General features: G+C 40.4%; 1 protein-coding gene across 1 annotated transcript in view; it reads left to right on the top strand.

Moving 5' to 3' along the window:
* Positions 1-22,063, top strand: part of LOC146861242 (sodium channel protein type 2 subunit alpha-like) — a 784,117-nt gene that overhangs the window by 159,708 nt on the left and 602,346 nt on the right. The window contains exon 4 of the mRNA XM_085645402.1: positions 20,343-20,432. Within this exon, the coding sequence (XP_085501528.1) occupies positions 20,343-20,432 (90 nt within the window). The remainder of the gene's footprint in view (positions 1-20,342; positions 20,433-22,063) is intronic.

Raw genomic sequence — 22,063 nt, 5'->3', positions numbered from 1 at the left:
ACCCCAGGCATCATTTATTGCAGAGGGCATTGCTGTGTCAACATTGGGGGTATTGTAAATACTCTTACCAATCTGTAATTATTGGAAATGATGACTCTGAAATGTACCCCAAAATCATGGCTAATTGTGTTGGCCCAGTTGCATCATCTTTGGTTACCAAGGCTTTGCTAAATAGCTCAAACACACAATTATAGGTCAAATTATTAGAGAGAGCTGTGCTTTAAGCATCCACGAGGTGCTGAGGATGTTTTGATGAGGTTGACTGGGACTACCTCTGACCATCTGAGTATTTGTGTATGTATTGGTGTATGAGTATAGGTGTAAAGTGTGGAATCATCTGTAAAGCAAAGCAAGGAATGCTGTTCAAGGGGTTAGTGATAAAATATGCAGATGCAATGGACTATCAGTGTAGTAACTGTAGTTACATACAATGTGTTTCTTGAAGAAGGACATCTTTAGTAATAAATAGAAAAGTGGTGGAAATTGATTAATCTGTGTTGGGATGGACTTACAGATCCTAAGTTTCCCTTCAGATCATACCCTTCTTGCACTTCTTGTTCTCAAATTTGGCAGTGTTGTTGCTCCATTCGTTGTGTTGCTAACGGAGACCTTAATCATGTCAGTTTGGTAGGCTGGTGTAATCCAGTAGCTTTTAAATGTGGACTCATAGGAAAAGCCAGTTTAGTTCCTGAAACACAATTGTTTTTCAGCTAATACTTTATTAGTCACTTGAGCTGTCATGCAGTTAAAAGGCACAGTGTGTGTTATGTTTGGCAGTGACAGAGACTCTGGCAAACAAAGTATTAACTTTAGCTAGGTGGAATAGGATCAATGCTTGAATAACCATTATGAAATTGGGTTTGGCTACCTACACCTTGATTTTCTTAACAAGGGAGAGATGATGCCAACTGAATCTTCATGCCATCTGGATGATGAAGATGTTGTCAATTTCGAATCTGAGAGACTGTGCTGTCCAACAGCTGGGGAAATGAATCTGTCACAGTTCATTGGTGTCAACCATTCAGTTTCTGGAACTTGCTTTTATCGGCTCAGCATCCAGATTTCTATGATTGAGAGACAATACTTCACAAAGTTGCTGTGACTACCAGATGAGACTTTCAATTACAGTTTGGTGCACGATGATGATGGCTCCTTTTGTTTTGATAAATAGATTATTGAAGGTTTTTGACTTTCATATTGGCTTTTTAGATAATTTGGTATATTGTGGTGAGCAAGATTAAGGGCCATATTATGAATTTGGTGGTCTTGGAGAGCAGGCCGTCATGCCAGCGCCCTGCTCCAAGACCGCCAAACTTGACCGCCACCTGCCTGCCAGATTACGAGTGAATTTGTGGTCTGGTGGACAAGCGGCGCGACGGTCCTTTGGTGGTGCAGTTCAAAGGCTCATATGTGAGCCTTTGAACTACAGCCCAAAGCACGTATCTGAACGGCAGGGACTTTACAGTAAATTTGCTGTCCATGCCATGCAGGAACAGGGGTGTAGCAACACAGGACCCCCTGCAAGTATCCCCATGCACAAGGGCACCAAGAGGCCATGTAGGGCCCCTCTACTTTCCTTACCACCACACTTTTCATGGCGGGTTCACCGCCATGATAAGTGTGGAGGTCACGTTAGTCATTTTATGCTTGGTGGTCTTGCAGCGGCACTGCCAGCATATTACTGCCCCAGACCGCCATGCCAGCACCGAAGGATGCAGATCCGTGGCGGTCCCATGGCTGTCTGACCACCAAAGTTATAATATGGCAATTGGACCACCGCTGTGTCAGTAGCCACCATGTGTGTGACAGCCCTATGAACCGCCAAACTCATAACTAGGCACTAAATCTTGATGTAAAGTCTTAGAGGGGTATTTTATGAAAAATGGAATTGTGTTTTGGAGGGCTTCGACTGGCCAAAGTGAAACTGTCTGAGGGTCAATTGATATTAAAGAATTGGATGGTCAAATTCAACAGTGGTTGAGGTAGGTAAGTGAATGTTGGCAGGAAGGAATACATGAGTTTTTTTGTAGTGGCCTTTGGCATGGGATAGACGTGTGTCTGTCATTGGCAGTTTTGAAAAGGTCAGGGAATACACCTTTTTTCACTGGGGATGTCATGTGGAAGATTATAACCACTGATGAAGAGGATGGAGAATTTGGATGTATTGATAGATAAGTGATTTCATTGCTAATGGTGGAGCTGGCTACTGAGGGCGTGTAGATGAGGTGGAATGTGACAGTCTCAGCAGCAGCACTTGGGCCATGGCACATAAGGTGCTCAGATTGCTCAATTGCTTTTGGGGATTACAGATCAATGTTTATCTCTGAATGACTGTAAGAGCATCTCCTGTCCGAATTATGAGTGACAGTAAACACTCCACTCCCACAATGTTCTCAGGTATGTTTCAGCAGGTCAAACCATCCAAAACGTACATAAGTAAACGTCCAGTAAATACCCACACATGTGGATTTTTGTGCACTAAGCACACAAAATTCCAATGTTGTGCCCCATTTTGGGGGGCATACCTTGGCAGAAGCAGTAATCATTGCATCCATTAAATACTAAACACCTGTGTGTCAATTGTTTGGATGCTATAATTATAACAGGGTACTCATATTCGAGGCTATTGATAGTAAGGTTATATACTAATGGTGTTCCCTTGAGGAGTCACATGTTTAAGTATTTAAGGCCCAAGTTATATTCAGGTGGACGTCCCGTTTTTCGTCTAGGGTGACGGAGTAAATTACTCTGTTGCCCTGAAGGAGATGCTACCTGCCTAATTTAGCAATAAGGCCAAGCTGGCGGTCATTTCGAAAGCATTGGCAGGAATGGCAATTAGGAACAGTAGTTCCTGTCAATGCTTTATTTATTTTGGTGCAGGGCTCTGTCAACATGATGGAGCCCTGCACCAAACTCTTTTCTGTTGTCATTTTCCCAACGCAGGATTTTCTTTTGGAAAACAGAAAAGAAAATGCCCCCCTTGCCATGGGAGTCATCAAGGTTTTCCTGTGGGTGACGGGCAGTGAAAACTGACCTTTATTCCTCCCATCTAAATCAGGTGGATGCAATTAAAGGTCTGCCTTCAGTGGCCCTTACTCTACAGCGCCATGAGAGGGGTTTAATTGCTGTGGAGACTGAGTAGTCTCCGCAGTGATTAAACCTATGAGCCGCCTGCATTTAAATGCGGTGGGATGACCACTATGTTGGTGGGAAGGCATCATTGGCGCCGTTGCTGTAACTCATACTTTAAATGATGTGTGCAAATCTAATGCTTACAAAGTTAAGAACACTATTAGAGAATATTTTGTTAAATGAGACAAACATTACTCAACCATTGTGACAAAGGCAGTGCTTGTAACATGATGGTAATGCTGTCACTGAACTTGACGCACAATATAAAAAATGTACATATTACACATCATTTTGAGGGTAGGACCTGTAATATGCAATTATTATCACACAATAAATACCGAACACCGAAGTGTCTGACTTTATCGGGTGCAATTCTGAACGACAGCCCGGACACTCCTAATGAGAGTGGTTTTGCAGGAGTGGCACAAGTGTAAAAAATACTGGGCTGCAAGATATAGTGTAGTGCAGTCAGTGACTCACGTTCTTCTTCCAACAATTACTTCCAAACGCCACCACACCACACCCCACTGAAACACTGATAGCTTGCTCCTCCCCTCAGAAATTTCCTAAACTCTCCAAAGCTCTCATTAGCTCCTTTAATAGATACTGCTCATCAACAACACGCCTCTCTCTCTCCAAAGGCCTAACTACAGCCCACACAGAGATTGCAGAGCTATTTATACTGCTGTGCTATAGCATTTTTGCAAAAAAGAAAACGAATGTGTGATTTCAAACCTCTGTAAACATTGTAATGAAATTCTTTGGGTGAAATTAATACAGTGAAAAGGTATAATGTGCTAAAATCTAGACGATAAATCACTGGTATTCTTGCTCTTCAATCACCTCTATGTTTAGTTTCGATCTATAAAACAGTTGTTGCAAGCTTTACTTTTTGTTTATTCATTGTGACATCTGCTGAAAGTTATTAGAGCTGAAAATTAAGGCAAACAGATTTTTGCTTGCAGTTTTCCAGCAAGAGAACCTCTTAAGAATTGTGTACTTAAAATTTCTGCATGTCAAAAAAAGGTTCCTATGGGATTCTTTATGTGCTTTGGATATGATATGGTTTTTGAAAATAATTTTGTATGACTTTCATGCCACTTGCCAATGCGATTGCGGGCTACGAGCGTGGGAGAGCACCTAAGTGCTGTGGTGTGAGTGGCAGTAGAAGAGGTGGGTGAGGAGCAGGGTTGCACTTAATAACATGAAGGGTACCAGAGGAGGTGGCGGATGAATGGAGGAGAGGCTTATTATATACTGGGAAGCAGGGAAAGCAGAAGAGCCTTATGGCTTGAGGAGCACCTGGAGACAAGAAACAGATGATAGTGATGTGCCACAACATGAAGTACGCAAGTGGCTGCACAGTTGTGATGCAAGAAACCCCCATGCTCTGCATCTATGTGAAGGTATGGAACTCAGTAACCAAGAAAACCATTAACATCCTACCTTTACCAGGAAATCATTCTTACAGTTTCTCTTTTATTCTATTTATGTGAATATTGCTTTCTATTTTCCAGGGGGAAGATCCCCAAGTCACCTCTCCCACCACAATCCTCTTTACATCACAATTCGACCCTTGATATCATACCTCCTTATGAGTATGGTTTCCATGCTTATGTGATGTGGATGTGTCTTTCTTTATTAACAAATTAAGATTTTTACATAATTTCCAAGGGGATGGGTGCCATTGGGAACTAAAAGTACCGGATGGGGGAACAAAGGAGACAGCATCTTTCAGACAGTCATGCATAGGCTTGGTTCAAGGCCACAAGGTAGGTAATTATGTTGTTGTATTGGAAGCAAATGAAAAAGAGAGGAAGGAGGAGATAATGAGGCTTTACATGAATCTCACTTGCATGGGAAAAAATACAGCAATGTAGTGTTAGTAACAAAAACAATTCTTGACCCAAAAACATTATTGTGCAGATTGTCACACAAACTGTAGACAAAGAAATTAAGTGTGGGTGAAAAACACTTGCGCCCACTTTTAGGGGGAATGAGAATTTGCATACCATATACCGGCTCATATACCAGCGGGGGCACTTGTTTTTTCTGAAGTACACAGTTTTCCCCTTTCACAAATGATGAGATCCTCCAAATTAATTGACACTCAGACCTTCATCTAGAGTTTTTTAGGTGTGGAAAAATCGTGCTAAAAGCTCGATAAGTGGATTCCTATGCATTTAATACAATTTGTATAGTTATGTGATTACTGCCTCAAAGCAATATCATTTCCCGACATGGTAAACCAGTGACAGTTCACATCAGCAAAGTGCTTGTGATGATTGTAGAGCTTTCAATATCGAAAGCATGGTGAAGTAAATGAATACTTTTATTGTATGATTACCTAAAATCATTTACAAATACAATGCATGTTACTTTCATAATTAAAACTATAGGTTAATAAAAAGACATCTAAAATAAGGTTATTTTTTGAAAGAAAAGTCAGCTAGTGACTTATACATCTGTTGATCAGTCGATGCCCTAATATTAGTTCATCTTAACTGTTTGGGCTTAGTGCAAGATCACTAATGGCCATATTGTGCAGTGATATTAATGCTCAACGAAAATAGCAATGATCTTAACCTGTGGACTTAGTACAAGATCACTAATGGCCATAGCGTGCGGTGATATTAATGCTCGGTGACAAATGGCATGTAGAATGTTATTATGCTGTTATTTTTTTGTTCATTGAGTTTGACATAAAGTCTTTCCAGCTACGGAAAAGAACTTCCCGGCACGTGCAAGCTCCATTGGTACTGTCATAGTATATATGTACGTTAAAGAGTCCTTGCATGTTCTTACTTTGTTTAGGTTGAACATTGACCTTAAGTATTTACGCCTCGGGCTTACCAAGGCTGGACAACAACAGATGACATGCTCTGCAGAGTCTGTGTGATATTGACACAAGCGACATCCTCTGTTTCCAGCTGGTGTGGTTTTCCAATGTGCCCTGTAATCCTTTAATGGTAGAGTTAGCAGCCTGGTCTTCAGAACGTTTTGAAGAGCATGTCTGCTCAAACCGGCTTTCAGGTATGGTTGGCATAGAGTGGCTTCAAGTGAATTGGCAAGGCCCTCCGCGCCACAGATAGCTCTGATCCTTTCAATGTCCTGGTTCCTTGAAATGATCTTTCCCTGTTTTTTTAACAGGTTTTTTAAGCTAGCCATTGGCAGTTGAAATACCGTTGTGTGGTCAGCTGGCAGGCTCAGTGTGTTATTAGCTAAAACAAGGTACCTAGCCCATCGACTAGCTTTGTCCGTGAAGAGTATTTGAAGTGCTTCCCTCAAGGTGCAAGGGCTTGCCTTGATCACATGATGGCACAGCTTCACTATATCTTTTTTACATTCTATATCCATTGAAGTTAAATTAAACTCAAGTCAGATCAGTGTACGCCTTGTCGAGAATGGCAGCCTGAAGACCTTTCTGAAACCCATGATATACAAATACTTCAATTTATCGGTCAATAAGCTCGGGAAAGCCAGATGGCCATAGCTAATAGTTGGGAATAGCTTGGCTTGTATTACTCTTCGGATGCCCTCCATTGAATGGCTCACAAGCTTCTGGTGTATTTTGCATAGGGCGTGTGTGACCTTGACCGCTTTTGCCTCCAGTGTTTTGGCCTGGAGTGTTGTTCTACCAGTATCTGAGAATTGTACTCCCAGGTAGGTATACTTGTTTACAGATGCAATTCTTAGTGGTCCGATGTGCCAGCCCAGCAGGGATTTTTGGGTTTATTTCCAAAGACCAATACTTTGGTTTTATTTGCATTGGTTTGTAGTTTGTTTTCCATGTTATAAAGATGAAGAGTCTTCAAAGCCCTTTTCATGCCTATTCTAGTTTGGTCCAGATGACAAGGTCGTCTGCGTATTGCATGATAGGTATTCTAATGTGACCCAGTTTGGGTGGGAAGATGTTAGTTTTTAAGAGTGCAACTCTCAGGTCCGCAGTATATAGGTTAAACAGTGTTGGTGCAATCACACAACCCTGTTTTAACCCTTTGTTTGTGTAGATCTTGGCGGTTGCGTGTGTCTGTGTGAGCTTAGTGTGGACCCATGTACCGGTGTAGAGGGACATAATGGCCGCCAGAAGTTTCCTCGGTATACCCCACTTCGTAAAGCTTTACCCACAATATGTTGCGGTCGATGCCATCAAAAGCAGCACTATAGTCGACGAAGCAAGCATATAGGGGTGGGGTTACGCTCTCTATTGCCTTAGTTGCCAAGTATGACAATGCAACGGCGTTGTCCATTGTTGATGATTGGCCGAAATCCTGTCTGATATTGTGGTATTATTTGATTATCTATTATCCATGCCTCTAGCTCTTTCAAAAGCACTTTTGCATATGCCTTCCCATCAACGTCTAGTAGAGCAATTCATCTGTAATCCTCTGGCTGTGAGGTGTTGCCTTTCTTGTAGATCGGTTGCAGAATGGAGACTTTCCACAAGTCTGGTACTCCTGAAGTTTTGTAGCAGTAGTTGAATAGACAATACATGTGGGGGGCCCAAAAGGCCTGATCTTCATTAAAAACACTTCCCGGTAGCCCGTTGGGACCTGGAGCCCCGTCCTTCCTTGTGCCTTTCAATGTGTTCAGGATTTCTTTTTCGCTGAGAATGAGAGCCTCAAATATTTACAATTGTGTAAATTGTTTTTTTAATTGAATATTATTTTCAAATTAATGTTAAATACATGTTTAAAATATAATATTTATATACATAATTTTTAATGTATGATTGTTAATTCTGTATTATGACTTTATTAGTAGTTTATTTTTTGAAGCATATGAATGGTAGTTAAAAGTTTCATCAAAGTATTAGTTTGTAATAGTAACAAAACCAGTAATTTTATCATTTAAAATATGAATATCTATATAAAGGTTTGTAGTTTAGATTAGTATGATTTTAGATGACATTTTACTTGATTGTATATACAAAAAGAGTGACAATATTGAGTTTTGATTGTGTATGAAATATTTTTATTTTAGTAATATGTTATGTAACATATTTTATTTTGAAGTGGATATTGTAAATTCTAACTCTTTAGTAGCCAACACATTCCACCAATATGGTTAGACTGGAGCAGGAATAGTAAATGTCCCCCCTTTAGTGTACAACACCTTCCCCAAATTGATTTAGATTGGATTGGGAATAGTAAATGTCAACCATTTAGTGTCCAACACCTCCCGCCAAATTGTTTTAGATTAGAGTGGGAATAGTAAATGTCAACTATCTACTCTCCAGACCCTTCCTCAAATTGGTTTAGATTGGAGTAAGAAGAGTAAATGTCACCCCATTTAGTGTCCAACACCTTCCCCAAATTTTGTATACATGCCACACATTTTTCTATTTTTATTTGTTGTCAATTTTTACTTATTCTATAGTTTTACATTTTGAATCATATATACTTCAAGTAAAAATAAAAAAATGTATAAAGTTATGTAAATAAAATCGTTTTCATTATTTTTAGTAATAAAAAAATCAGGTAAATCATATTTGTATAAATTTGTATGTTGTACATTTTCAACTCTTAGAGCCCGATTACGGTGGAGGACAGACTTACGTCTGCCTGCCACGCTATTGAGGATTGGGACCGCTGACAGGCTGTCTGCGGTTCTGCAGTGAGCATTTGATGCGACCGCCACCACGGCAGGCGCAATGCCTATACTTTGCATTGCGGTGGGTGCTGCTGGCTACAGCACCCACTGCAATGCAAAAAGGGACACTTTACATATCCCTGTACAACTTGGCAGCAGGGATATGTAGTGGGGCACCTAGTCCTGTGTCTGGGGGCCAGGGGGCCCGCTAAGAGCCCACAATGTCCTTTTCCGCCTGCCTTATCATGGGTGGTGGAAAGGTACATCTTTATCCCTACGGTGGTGCCTACTGCCTGGTAGGCACCGCCACCATTGTAGGGACTACTAGCCCCTCTGCAACACCGGTGGGCTCAAAGAGCCCATCCGATGCATGGGGGTCGGTGTTTCTGACCGCCATCGCACCCCCAGCCATCCTAATATGGTAGGTGGTGAAAATCGTTACAGTGGTGGTGAGACTGCCATCGTAATCAGGCCCTTTTTTTTCATTGGTAACAATTTTTTAACATTTCTTAACCCTTTTAATATACATATTTTCAACATTATTTAAACATGTTTTATTGGCATATATTAAATAAATGTATATATTTTATACTAATATTTAATTTACTCTTTACAATTTTTCATATCATAGATTGATATGTTTTATATGTTTAATCATTTTTTGCAAAATATTACCAATGTATTCAACGTTTTTACAATATTTCCCTTTCATTTCTATGGGGAAATAGTCTTAATTTGCAGTTTCATTTAACTGCCTTTTTTTTTTACTGCAACCTTCTATTTTATCATTTATTTGTGTTCATTGTAGTTTATTTTCCCAGAATCAGATTGCGGTAAGGTGCTGCTGGTCCTGGGAACAGGTGATTCATTTTGTAATGGATTTTTAAGGGCTTTGAGGGTAGGGGGTATTGAGGAGGGAGGTTTTAAAGTTGGTTATAGTGTTGCTTGTTGGGCTTTTGTAATTTTAGATGTATTGATTTTAGTGTTTTTCTCTTTGGTCTTTGTACACTATTTTAGTAATGTATCACTATGCTATATTAAATTATATTTTGATTAGTAACTGTTATGTATATGTATTTCTATGAATGTAATTTATTTTGCGGGTGTTTTAAAAAAAATTACTTTACATGTTTTTGTTTGTGAATGCCTGTTATGGGCATTTGGAGATGTAGGTTTCTTTTGTTACAGGAAATCAATTTTGGTTTATAATAAACCAATGACTTTTACTTTGATTTCCTTTTGTTCGGGATTCCTGGAGTGGTTCTTTCTTTAAAACACTTTTTTTGATTTTGTATTGAACCTAGATCCTTTAGATTGCCACAAGGGATTTTGATTTGACTAGTTATATTTTTGCATTATTAGGGGGATTTATGGATTTATTTATCTCATTTTGGGTGGATTACTATTTCTTTATTACGTGGAAATGAAAAGATCTGCAACTACAGAACAGTAAGTTTTATTTTGTTCATTTATTTGGGGTTAGAAATGTGATATAGTGTTTATGTTAAATTTATGTGATTGTTATGAGGAATTGTTTCTATTATGTATTGTAATTATTTTATGTGATGAATTGAGTTTGCTTTTGTTGGAAAGTGGATTATTACTAGTGGTAAATATGCATCTACCACTGTCAATATGGCCACTAACGCAGTCTAGGGCTTAGAATAGGTCTCAAAAAATTATTCCCATGCTCAACCCTTGGTTGCTTGGCTGCGAGTAGGCAGGCTTAACTTCAGAGACAGGTATATAAAGCATTTAAAAGCACCAATTCTGTAAATAGTTGAGGCACAACGCACAATAAAAAACCAAAACCAATTTATAAAAATAGGAAATATTTTTATCTTTAAGATGACACCAAAATGAAAAAAATCCACTGTAGAGAAACAGAGAGATGAATTTTCAAAGATTTAGTACTACCTAGCACATAGAAACCTATGGTGCCTCTTGGGACATCTGATCGCGCTAGACAAGGACAGGGTCAAATTTTCAGGCCAACTGCGATGGAGCCCTGCACAGCTTGCCCTCGCAGCAGGCCTCGGTCAAAGTTTTTCCCTTCTGACTTAGAAACTTTCCTGGAGCTTTTTCTGCCGGCGTCCCTCGAGTCTCTCCATCAGTCCGGGTTCGGTGACAGTTGGCTGGCTTGACTTTCGACGAGCTCCCAGTCAAACTCTGGAAGTCGAACCTCCTGAGCTTTTCAGCGGGATGAATCAGCAGGGCAGGCTGGCTCACGGTTGAGGGTCAACGGCTTGGTTTGCCAGGTTGAGTCGGTCCTCTTATGGAGCTTTTTTCCAAATTTGCTCCAAACTTCTGGAACCTCTTCCTGAAATTCCTCCAGGGGTTCAAACGTGTACAAAACACAATCCAGTGGTCTGGAAGCTCCAAGATGGTCCTTGAAAGTTTGGGACTTCAGCTTCCACAATCCACTTGGGCAAAACCCATACAAATCCACTGGAAGCACTCTAGGCTGAGAACTTTTAGTGGTGATGGTCCAAGTAAGCTGTGTTAACCTGTAGCTTGCAGGAAATCCACTCTTTATTACTCTTGAAGCCAGTTAGATCCACAGGGCTGCAGTTCTAAATTGTGCAGCAGGCGCAGCCAGTCATAGTGCAGGGTCTGGCTGGTGCAAATCAAACTTCTAGCATGGACCCTTCTTTTTCTTTTAGTTTCAAGCAACAGATCTGCGAAGCTCTGCCCCTCCTGGATACTTATTCAGTGCTCTCTGGGGTCAAGCAAGAGGCCACTCCTGTCCAATGAGGTGCAGGGCAACACCCCAGAGCATGACTATTTCCTCCAAAGTGTTGCATAATGGTCCCTGAAAGCAGTATTTCTCCAAAATGCAATATGGCTGAGGTCTCAGTAGAGAAGCAAGAGCTAGCTAAACCAACCTCCAGTATGTCTCATTTCCATAGCTTCCCTCCCCCTGAGATCTACACATTGGTTCCTCAAGCCTGGCATCTGGCTGGGTCATAGGAGATGGGGGGGATGGACCTGGCTATTCCTGCCTGCCATATTCTTTCTTTGATGCCCCATGGTTTACAACCCCTCCCACCTGCTCTGGCAGTCCTTTGCAGCAGGGCTCTTTCCAACAGATTAGTCTCTCTGGGGTGAGCCACCACGTATCACTTCAACAAAGCAGCCTGGCCAATCCTGCTAACTTTGACCAATCAGGGCAGACCACTGGAAGGCTGAATTTTGGCTTACAAGAAAGTCATAACCTATTTTCTGTATTCTTTAAGATAAATTCAACAATAGCATTATGTGGGATTTATCAATACCATTCTCCTTAGTCCTTAATTGGTATTTTTTGTGAATTCCTAGCGGTAGTTATGAGTTCATAAATATTGCAATGTGAACCTATGAGGCTGGAGATCTACAATGGGGACAATGAAATGTCCAATTTCTTAAACACCTGGGCCTATAAAACATCTATAAGGACCCTGCTTATAGCTACATGACCCCCCCCCCTCCCACTATGGGACACCTAGGAGCGACTTTAGGGGTTCGGAATATGCAAAAAATATGTTGCTCCTCACTCCACAGTGCTTCTAGCACAAAAGTCTATTTTGGGAAGCACTTTACTACAATGGGGCAAGTGAAATATGGGAATTCTCAATCGTCAGGACATATAAAAATTCTTTATAAGGGTCCTCCGTAAGAGTACCTAACCCCCACCCCTGGGACACCAAGGGGAGACCCTGGGTGGGGTGGGTGGGACAGCGTTTACTACGCATGCTATAGATCGCATGCCATTACAACACAGTGGTTACAGCAACCGTGTTGTAACATCGCAAACCATTACATCGCAATTTGTTACAATGACTTGCGACAGGGGTCACAGGGTGTTGGACAATCCAACACCTTCCCTTCTGTTGCACAAACTGGAGTAGGAATAGTAAATAATACTATTCCTAAGTTCAGCGCGCCCCCTACAGCAAGTCATTGTAACGGCCGCGTTGTAACGGCATGAGATCTATCGCATGCGTGGTAAAGATATATATTCCCCTGGGGTACCTAATATGCCAAAATATTTAAGTCTATCAATTTTTTAAGTGGCGCTAACACCAAAGTCGAGTTTGGGCACCATAGACATTTAAAAGAAATCCTACAACACAGGGCTGCTTTTAAAATGACTTCTTGCTCTCAGCAGTGCACACATGCAAGCGCAAAAAGGGCTGTTGGCCTCTAAACTGCGATGCCCTGTTATATACTGTGGACTTAAAGGTCAATTTGATCCCCCTGCCCTATTATGTAATAGTGACTTATAGGGTAGGTCATGCCAATCATAGGGATACACTAACCCATAGTGTACCCTAACGTGTGTAGGTGTTTTCACTGTATTTTCATTGTGTTTTCACCATGGTACTGGTCCTGGGCCTGCCTAGCAGAGCCCAGCATACAGTCATAGTCAGTTACCACCAGTACCAGTCAGCAAAAAATGGGGGTGCCCAGGGCACAGGATAACTTTGCAACAGCTTTTAATTATTTTGTTTGGTGCTGATTACATTAAAAAAAAAATGATGTATATTTCATGATATCAGTCTTTATCAACATTGGTATTTTAACTAATTGTTTGACTGATCTAAGAAATCTAGTGTATTATGTTTCAGGGTCATCTGAGATTACATTTGTCAGGATTAAGTTTGTCGGTATTTATATTAAAAATTACCATATGCACAGTTAGTCTGTGGCGTTGACAATGGCGGGATTATTTTAGGTTATATTGTTTTTTTAATTGGTAATATATCTATATTTTCGTATTTTAAGCTTTTACCAACGTTTCAATGTTGTAGCCTAATTATTGTCAAGGCATTTTGATCAAGGTATGTATCTCTTTTTTGCACTATTATATTCTAATGTAGACCGCAAAATGTTATTCTTGACTTGACTGGCCTAATAAGATATTATATTTATTATTTTATAACAAAAAGATTTGGTTTGTGGGTTTAGAGTTTGTCATAGTTTTTGAGGAGTTTGCTAGGTAGTATTTATTTTATAATATTCTTTTGGCTATGATTTCTAAGTAAGATACTCCTTTGTTATGTATGAAGATTTTAACTTTACATTGTAGCATGTCATACCTTATTTTGGTTTGTTTGCTAAGTTTAGGGCCAATTTAACCAACATAGTTCTTGGTAGCTTTGCTCATTTTGTAATGCTTCTATAAATTTGTATGGTGTAGGTCGAATTCTGCCTACTGTAGATTGGAAGGCATTGTGCCATCCTCCCACTGCGTTGTTTGTTTTGGCTTCCTGTGCCAAGGTGCTGTCATAGACATTCTACCATGGTATTTGGAATTTGGGTTGTCATCTGTGTCTGGAGTGATGCAGTCTGCTAACCCACGTGTCTTCGAAAGAGTGAATGAATGAATGAATGAATGAATGAGTATTTATTGCTGGTTACTTAAAACCATAACATAAAACTTTAGCATAAAACAGAAAATATCAGCTAATAAAAGAAGACAATAGTTAAAAGTCCATGGGCATCAGGCAGGCTTGCAGTTGACTGAGGCTCCAAGTGGTGGAGTCGTCAGCAGGGTTCGAGTCTGTTGCATGAATTTGCCAAACGAGGCCATATCTTTTACTGTGTTCAATGTGTACAATTTATGAATCGCCTCCTTGGCTGTGCGGGTACCCAGTTGTAATAAAATTGGCCGTAGATAGAAACTGCGGGCTGTGCGCAAGGCGGGGCAGCAAAATAGGAGGTGAGCCAGTGACTCGTGTTTGTAATCGCAGAGCCGGCAGCCCTTGCTCATCAATGTTCTCAGTTTGGTGTTATATATTTCTTGAAGTGGCAGAGGATGTAATCTGGATGCTAAGATCCTGAGTAGGGCTGCTCTGCCCACGGCCTGCGTAAGGTGAGGTTTAGAGTTGAACCCTTTTTGTGGCAAGGTTTGGCTTTCGTGCAGGCCTTTTCGAAAGAGTGCATTAGGGGGACTTGGGGCCAGATGTTCAAAGCATTTTCCCAGGCACAAACAGCCCGATTCGCAGATTCAGCAATTTGATTATGGATTTGCCCTCACTTCCCAATCTTAGTAGAATGGACAAAGGACCACATGCACATTAGAGAGCTCATGTGCATACTGGATCGCTCCTGCTTCAAGTTAACATGGCATTTTAGTTAGTACATCATGAAACCTCCCGATAAAGACTGAGATAAAAACGTGTTCGGAAACATGCCAACTTTCAACAAAGTGCAAATGACAAGACGGATTGGTGAATATAGCCTTATAGCCCACCGTTGCAGGCTATACCGGCCATTAATGTCCTACACCAGCGTTCATCGAGGGACTTTAAAGAGGGAGCTGGACTTTAATGCCAGTATAGCCCAGCTACGAAGGACTATAAGGCTATTAAAATATTCAACCAATAGAGGGTAACATTTTCTAACAAATAAAACAAAGGCCTCACGGAGCCTCCTTCGGGCTCCGTGAGGCCTTTGTTCACAGCAACAGGTGTGAACGACAGCTTTGGAATGTTGGTGCCCTGGGCTTCTACTGACATTAGAAGCCCCGGAGCCACTCCATTGTTTTTAATCGAGCTTCCAACATTCCAGTGTTCTATTTTAGCCTCAGAGCCTGACGTAGCGGGCTCAACCTGCCATTAAAGGCCCGCTCCAGCATTTGGCATAGGCCTTTAACAATGGAGTGGGCCTTTCATGGCCTGTAGAACCCGCTATGAAGGGCTCTAAGGCTATTAGAACATTCCACCCCTAGAGTGCAGAATGTTCTAATTTGTAAAACAACAAAGGCCTCTCGGAGCCCGATGGCATTTAAATCGCCTCGGGCTCTGAGAGGTCTTTGTTCACAGCAAAAGCTGTGAAATGAAAAAAAAAACATTGGAATGTTGCTCTCCGGGCTTCTCCCAGCCAGTAGAAACCTGTAGCCACTCCATTGTTTTTAATGGATCTCCCAACATTCCAATGTTCAAATACTGTTTAGTAAATCCATGTAATCGATACAAATTTGACTCATTTACAGTTAATTCCGTGCTATATCATCGAATGTTAATTGCCGCAACATCATATCAACGATGTTAATGAGATTTGATTAATTAATGTGACACACATTACTAACTGATTAATCTGTAAGAACTTGAGCACTGGCATTTTATTTTATTTACTATCCTCATAAGGAATATTTCTTCATCAATGTCTACAGGTCAATGTTTTGTTTAGATAAGCTAAATCCAATTAATATCTATTAATATTGTACAGGCATTGGAATTGTATATACATTTTGAAATTATGGCTTAATAAACAATCAAAAGTTCACAGTCAGGAGGATGTACGCAAGGTTGTACGCAAGTTGAATGGTATCCTTCTCAATCATACTTCAATATGCTTATTCATTTAAAATGCAGTTTGGGTTCCAGGAGACTGCTGTTCTCATTTGAGTCCTTAATATTGATATCTCTTGTACCTGTGAAATGGTGTACAGACTTTTCACTGTGTTTTTTAAAGCAGATTGACATTTCACTGCCTGCACTGCATTTAATTAAACAGCACTGCCGTCTGAGGTATTAAAATGTCAGTGGGCAGGGTGGGGAGGTTAGCAAGGACACACGGGGGGCACCCCCTGTAAAAGCACAAGCATTTATCACGGGGCAAACACCATCATCAATAGTGACTTGGCGTTCGTCTTGCAGGGAAATGTCTGCAAATCCTGTTAAACTGAAGTTAAAGTACACTCTATATATGCACATGTCACAGCCATGTCAGACTAATGTCTAATGTCTCACACAGGTTATTTGGTCAAAGTGTCAGCACACCAAGACTTACTTGAGCGACAATTGACATATCACAAATTCAAGCTTTCAGATGTGAATATAAGCTTCTGTTAACTAGAGTCAACAAACCTTTTTTTTGAAACTTTTTTTTATAGATTGAGTAGTTTTCCTTACCTGGAAACTGCTTATGAGTGTGACATAGAGTACTAATTAGATCACATACAACTTATAGTAAAAGTTCAGATATGAGATGGCCATTATAACATGACTATCAAATACTGGCTTGTTTTCAATTTCGATGTTAATTAAACCATTTTCTTACATGGTGTCTTTCTGATTCATGATTACCATATTGATTTTTTACATGTATTAAGTATACCTGTAGTTAAACATCTGCAGGCACTGGGGTACCTAATAAGAATACTGAATAGTAACTGTACTCTCTGGATGCTTGGGCGACTCCTAAATGCTGTATCAATTGTGCTGTTATATAAGTCATTACTTGCAGGTTTTCGATGACAAGACTAGCGATTTTGAAACATTGCATTAAAAGATTAAAAGGTAATTAAATTAAACTGAGTTTTCAGTTGGAAAGTCACCCTTTCTTTTATATTCAAAACATTACCATTTATCTCCAGTTGACGACGATGCCTAGAAACAGACTTTTATGTGATTTCCATAGTAGCTTAGTTGCTATTGTTTATTAGTAGTCTTGGAGATATATTTTTGGACACAGACAGTACCTTCTAAGATCTCGCCCCAAAGAGTTTCCTGATATGCTTGCTTTTGTGCTCTGACTAATAACTCAGAGGATTGTTGAAATAAATTAATTAATGTGGGCTCCATGCTGAAAAGGAGGAGGCTACTTACCAGTAGCCTTTTTTTCCAGTCTCAGGTAGCCTCAGAAGAGTCATATAGGGCCTGATTCCAAGAGGGTTGGTAATCCCCTCTTCAGCCAAAAGGGGATTGTATTTGCCTCTGTGTTTATGGACACCTATCCACCTGTAATATTAGGTGTATTTGTAAAGCTTACTATCACCCTCAAGGGTATCCTGGAACTGAGCTCTGCCATGGTAGGTTGGTTAATTGAAAAGCCAGGTCTTCAGCTTATTGTGGAATTCAAGAAGAGAGGAGGAGGAGGTTCTGATGTGGAATTGAGATGCTATTCCAAGCTTGACAAGGGGTGTAAGAGAGAGTTCTTCTTCCTGATCTGGTTCAGTGGATGTGTGAGATGTGTGCGATTAGGAGCCCTGCAGAGCAGAGTTGTCTGGGTGGTTGATGGAAGGAGATGCAACTGTTCACGTAGGTGGGCCTAAGTTATATAGTGCCTTCAATGTGTGTGTCTGAGGAGTTTTAAATGAGCGTGTTCGTGTAATGGGAGCCAGTGGAGCTCCCTGAGGTGTGGTGTGATGAGTTCGGTGGGGGCTGTTGGGTATAAGTCCAGCTGCTGAGTTCTGGATGGTTTGTAGTCTTCTGATGAGCTGTTTGGTGATCCAGTGTAGAGGGTGTTCCTTTATTCCAACTTGCTGGTGACTACGGTGTGACAATATTTTTTGTGTTGCTTGAGAGCCATTTGAGGATCTTCCCCAGCATCCTAAGGGTGTAGAAGCAGAATGCAGTGACTGCATTGACTTGTGCTGGTATGCCCAGTTTGCGGTCAATGATTATTCTGAGGTTCCTGGGGTAGGTGCGTTGTGTGGGCGTGGGTCTGATTTCAGCTGGCCACCAGTCAGCTTTCTATGGTGAGGTGTTCTTGCCAAAGATCATTACTTCTATCTTGTCAGTGTTGATCTTTAGACAGTTGGCTTTCATCCAGTAAGTGATTTTGTTCATTCGAGTGGTGAACCTATTTTTTTGGGTGAGAGTTTTATCCGAGAGGAAGGGTATGAGTTGCATGATATTGGCATAGGAGAGGATGTTGATGTGTGCATGGACGACTTTGGATAGAAGGATCATCTATCCATTGAAAGGAGTGGGCTGATGATGAATTTTGAGGCACTATGCAAATGAGTCTTTGGGTTTCCAGGGAGTAAGGTGCCAGGTTGACAGTTTGTCTTCTATCTCTTAAGAAGGAGCAGATCCAGCCGTGGGTCCTTGCCTGCCAGTCTCATGCATTCACCTGATGAGGACGGAGTGTGAGACCATGTCAAATGCTGCATTGAGATCCTGGAGAATGAGGGCTGCTGTGTTACCCTGTCAAGGATCATGTGGATGTCGTCTGTGGAAGCAATGAGTGTGGTTTCTGTACTGTGGTTGGGCCTGAATAAAGACTGTGGCATGGAGGAGCTGGTGGTTACTTAGGTGGTCGGTGAGGCATCAGTTGATTAGTTTCTCTAAGGCCTTTTGCTGGGTAGGGTAGAAGAGAGATGGGTCTGCAGTTGGAAAGCATGACTGGATCAGCAGATGGTTTATTTAGCAAGGGTGACATGTTTCCAGGTGTCTGGGAATGTGGCTGAATAGATGGAGGCATTGTGGATGGGTGTTTGTGCTTCGCTGATCGGTAGGAGTGTTTTTGTGGAAGCATGGCGGAGACAAGGTTTAAATAGGGTCCCTAAGTGGATGGCCTTCATTGTAGCACCAATTACGATGGTGGTAACCGCAGGCTGTGAGTTCAGGGTTCATGTTTTTTGCTGTGATAGGAAGTTGGGTTGCAATGGTGACAGGGTCCGGTTGATGGTTGAAGTTGCTGTATAAGGTGATGATTGTGTTACAGAAAAAATCAGAGAGCTTATTGCAAAGGTCTTGTGGGCGTAGGGAGTGACGTTTCTGGAGTTGACAGGAAGCTTGGTGAAATCTTTGATGATGGTGAAGATTTAATTTCTGCAGTTAGTGCCAGCGTCAGTGTGATCTGCAAGTGCTGTGAGCTTGGTGTTCTGTATCTGCTAGTGGTAGTGTCTTAGGACTGATTTTAATATGTCTATCTTGAGACACTTGCATGTGAGTGTGACATGTTGAATGGTTGGTGTTCAGTCTGTGAGTGAGTGTATGGTTGGTGTGAGTGCAAGCAAGGGGGGTGCTGAGTGCTGTTGGTGCGAGAGGAGTTGGTAGCTGTAGAGTGTGGGAGAGTGCATGAGATTTTGCAGGAGTTGCATGTGACTGTTCCTGCAAAACGCAGATGCAAATGTGCTCGGAAAGAGACAGAATTTGAGGGAAACTTGGAGAAAGCAGTGTTGTAAGATCTCTTTCCCCATGTTAGTCAGCATTTCAGATTTGAAAGCTCATTATGGTCTGATAAAGGGCAGGTAATACCAAACAGTATCAGCAATTCTGTGTGTGACTTTACCATGTCATATCAGCGGGCCACTTGTAATCTTTCCTGTAGGGTTTCCCAAGATACCTTTTACAAAAAAATGTTGTGTACCTCTCATTTCAAGAATTTAAATCATCTAAAAATGGTCATCAAGGAACAAAATCTGTTTTGGCTGGATTTTATTGGCAGGAGGAGGGGCATTATGAACGATTTTGGCTCCTATTCACCAAATTATGAACGCAACAAATTACTGTCTTCTTCCCTTTCTGATGTCTGTTGATCTCACATTCCTTTAAAAATTTGCATGATTGATAATGCATGCCTTTTGCAGTGCCAGTGTTAATTTGTGACAGCTGACATATCAGTTATCAGCACACAGTTTTGACCTAGATAAATGGAGCTGTGTTACGATTTTAGAATGTCCTTTAATTATATTTTCTTGTCTAAAGATATTTTAAATAAAAAGGAATACATATGCCTGTTCTCATAGAAATAAAACAATAAGCAAAACATAGAATTTCAATTGTGACTTACTTGAATTCTGTAAAACTATGGCTTTTGAGCGTTTTGTACTTTAAGGGAGCTACCATATATTGTAAATTGTCGATTCTATTGTGCCAATATTTTCCTTGACTAAAGTCCACATTATTCAGCATGCTCATCATGTGCACTATTTTAACCAACTGTGTTTTTATGACCATGATTAACCCACCGGAATGGACCAAGAATGTAGAGTAAGTGAACATAAAACCACTTCAACTGCAAAAAGAATAACATGCTTTTTCTGTGCTACAGTTTGAAATGTGCCCGATTATTTCCCATTTTCCTAATACAGATGTTTTAATGATATTTTAAAGTGAACTATTTACAATACTGGACAAGAATCATTAGGCATGAAAATTGAGTGAAAATATGGAAAAACAACTACAGAAAGCACTGGGATTTATTGAGTTTCAATCAAAAACACTGAGCTATCTCCACGTTAATTTCCAAAAGAGTCCTCTATGCTTAACAATTGTAAAATATGATGTCCATATATGGTCGACTTAGATTATGTCACAATATTATTTATCGTGCTATTTGTTATGCATTGAATGCCTATACCACTGGTGCCTTTCTATTTTCTTCATACAATAATTTTTTGGCTCTGTTATATTTTTACATGTAACGGGTAACACCGGAATTGCATGTTTTTGAATGTTCTTCTGTTCTTTTCAATTTTCATCAGTTACAATATAGCACACAAAGAATGTTTTAGTTGTATGATTGTTTCTCTGTAATCATTCCAGTTTCTCACTTTTGCCACTGACAACATCTTCTTGTGTCTGAAATCCTTGACTTATATTTCACTGTTGTCTGTCAAACCTTATCTAGATTCTATCAATTGTATGGGTTTGTTTTGATTTTTACTCTCTATCTGTTTCTTTTGACACAGCGTTGACCTTTGATTTGTCCTTGTTGTTTATATCTCTTTTTCAGAGTGCACACTGTGGAGTTAGTCATAGTAAATATCTAGCTTATGTTATATGCTCTGTAATAGATGGAAATAATTAATTGGCTGTATCCGTGACCCTTCTTTTGACTAATCTCCATTAAACTTGTGTCAGTATTTATCAATATTTCTTAAGGGGCAACGATTGTGAGGGCATGCTGTATCCCTTTATTTTCTTAAAAGTAAGAATATTGTAGACTTGGTTATTTTCTTTTTATAATTCATCTAAAAACAAATTGAAAACATTAATGGATAAATTGTGTGTTGTCTAGAAATCATTGTTCTGGATCTACATTTCTTTTTTTTTAAACTTCTTTTATTGGTACAGGTCAAACTAAACAATAATATAGCACAAGGAATGTACAGTCCCCATATAACTGTGCTGTATCCCTCCATATAAACAAGATGTGCAGTTCTGAGGGTACATCTCATGCGCATACTGCACAGTCCGTAATTTCCCTGTAACTTTCTTCACTACAAGAGAGGACAGTCCTGAACAACTGAGCAGTAGCATGTTAATCATCACACCCCCAATGACACCTCATGGACCCCATATCTTTTCAAGTTTGTGTGGACAGCCATAACTTTAATCTATGGATTTTAATGCACCCATATACCAGTGAAAATCTTTGCTCCAGTGTCTAAATGTAGGCTCCCCATAACTGAGCAATGTTTTGCTGAGCCGCAACAAGACCCACATAACAAAAAAGTTTTGATACCTGACACTCCTTTCCTCCTATAGATTTCAAGGACATATAGTTTTTTATTTGTAATCAGCTGAATGTTTGCCACTTTGTAAAGACTTCAAGTCACTTTATCGCAGAATCTCCCACCCTTGGCTCACTCCCACATATTATGTATAAAAGTTGCAAT

Source organism: Triturus cristatus, chromosome 3_1, assembly GCF_964204655.1.
Source record: "Triturus cristatus chromosome 3_1, aTriCri1.1, whole genome shotgun sequence".
Taxonomy (NCBI): domain Eukaryota; kingdom Metazoa; phylum Chordata; class Amphibia; order Caudata; family Salamandridae; genus Triturus; species Triturus cristatus.
The sequence above is the reverse complement of the archived record's forward strand: the minus strand, read 5'-3'. Positions and strand labels throughout refer to the sequence as shown.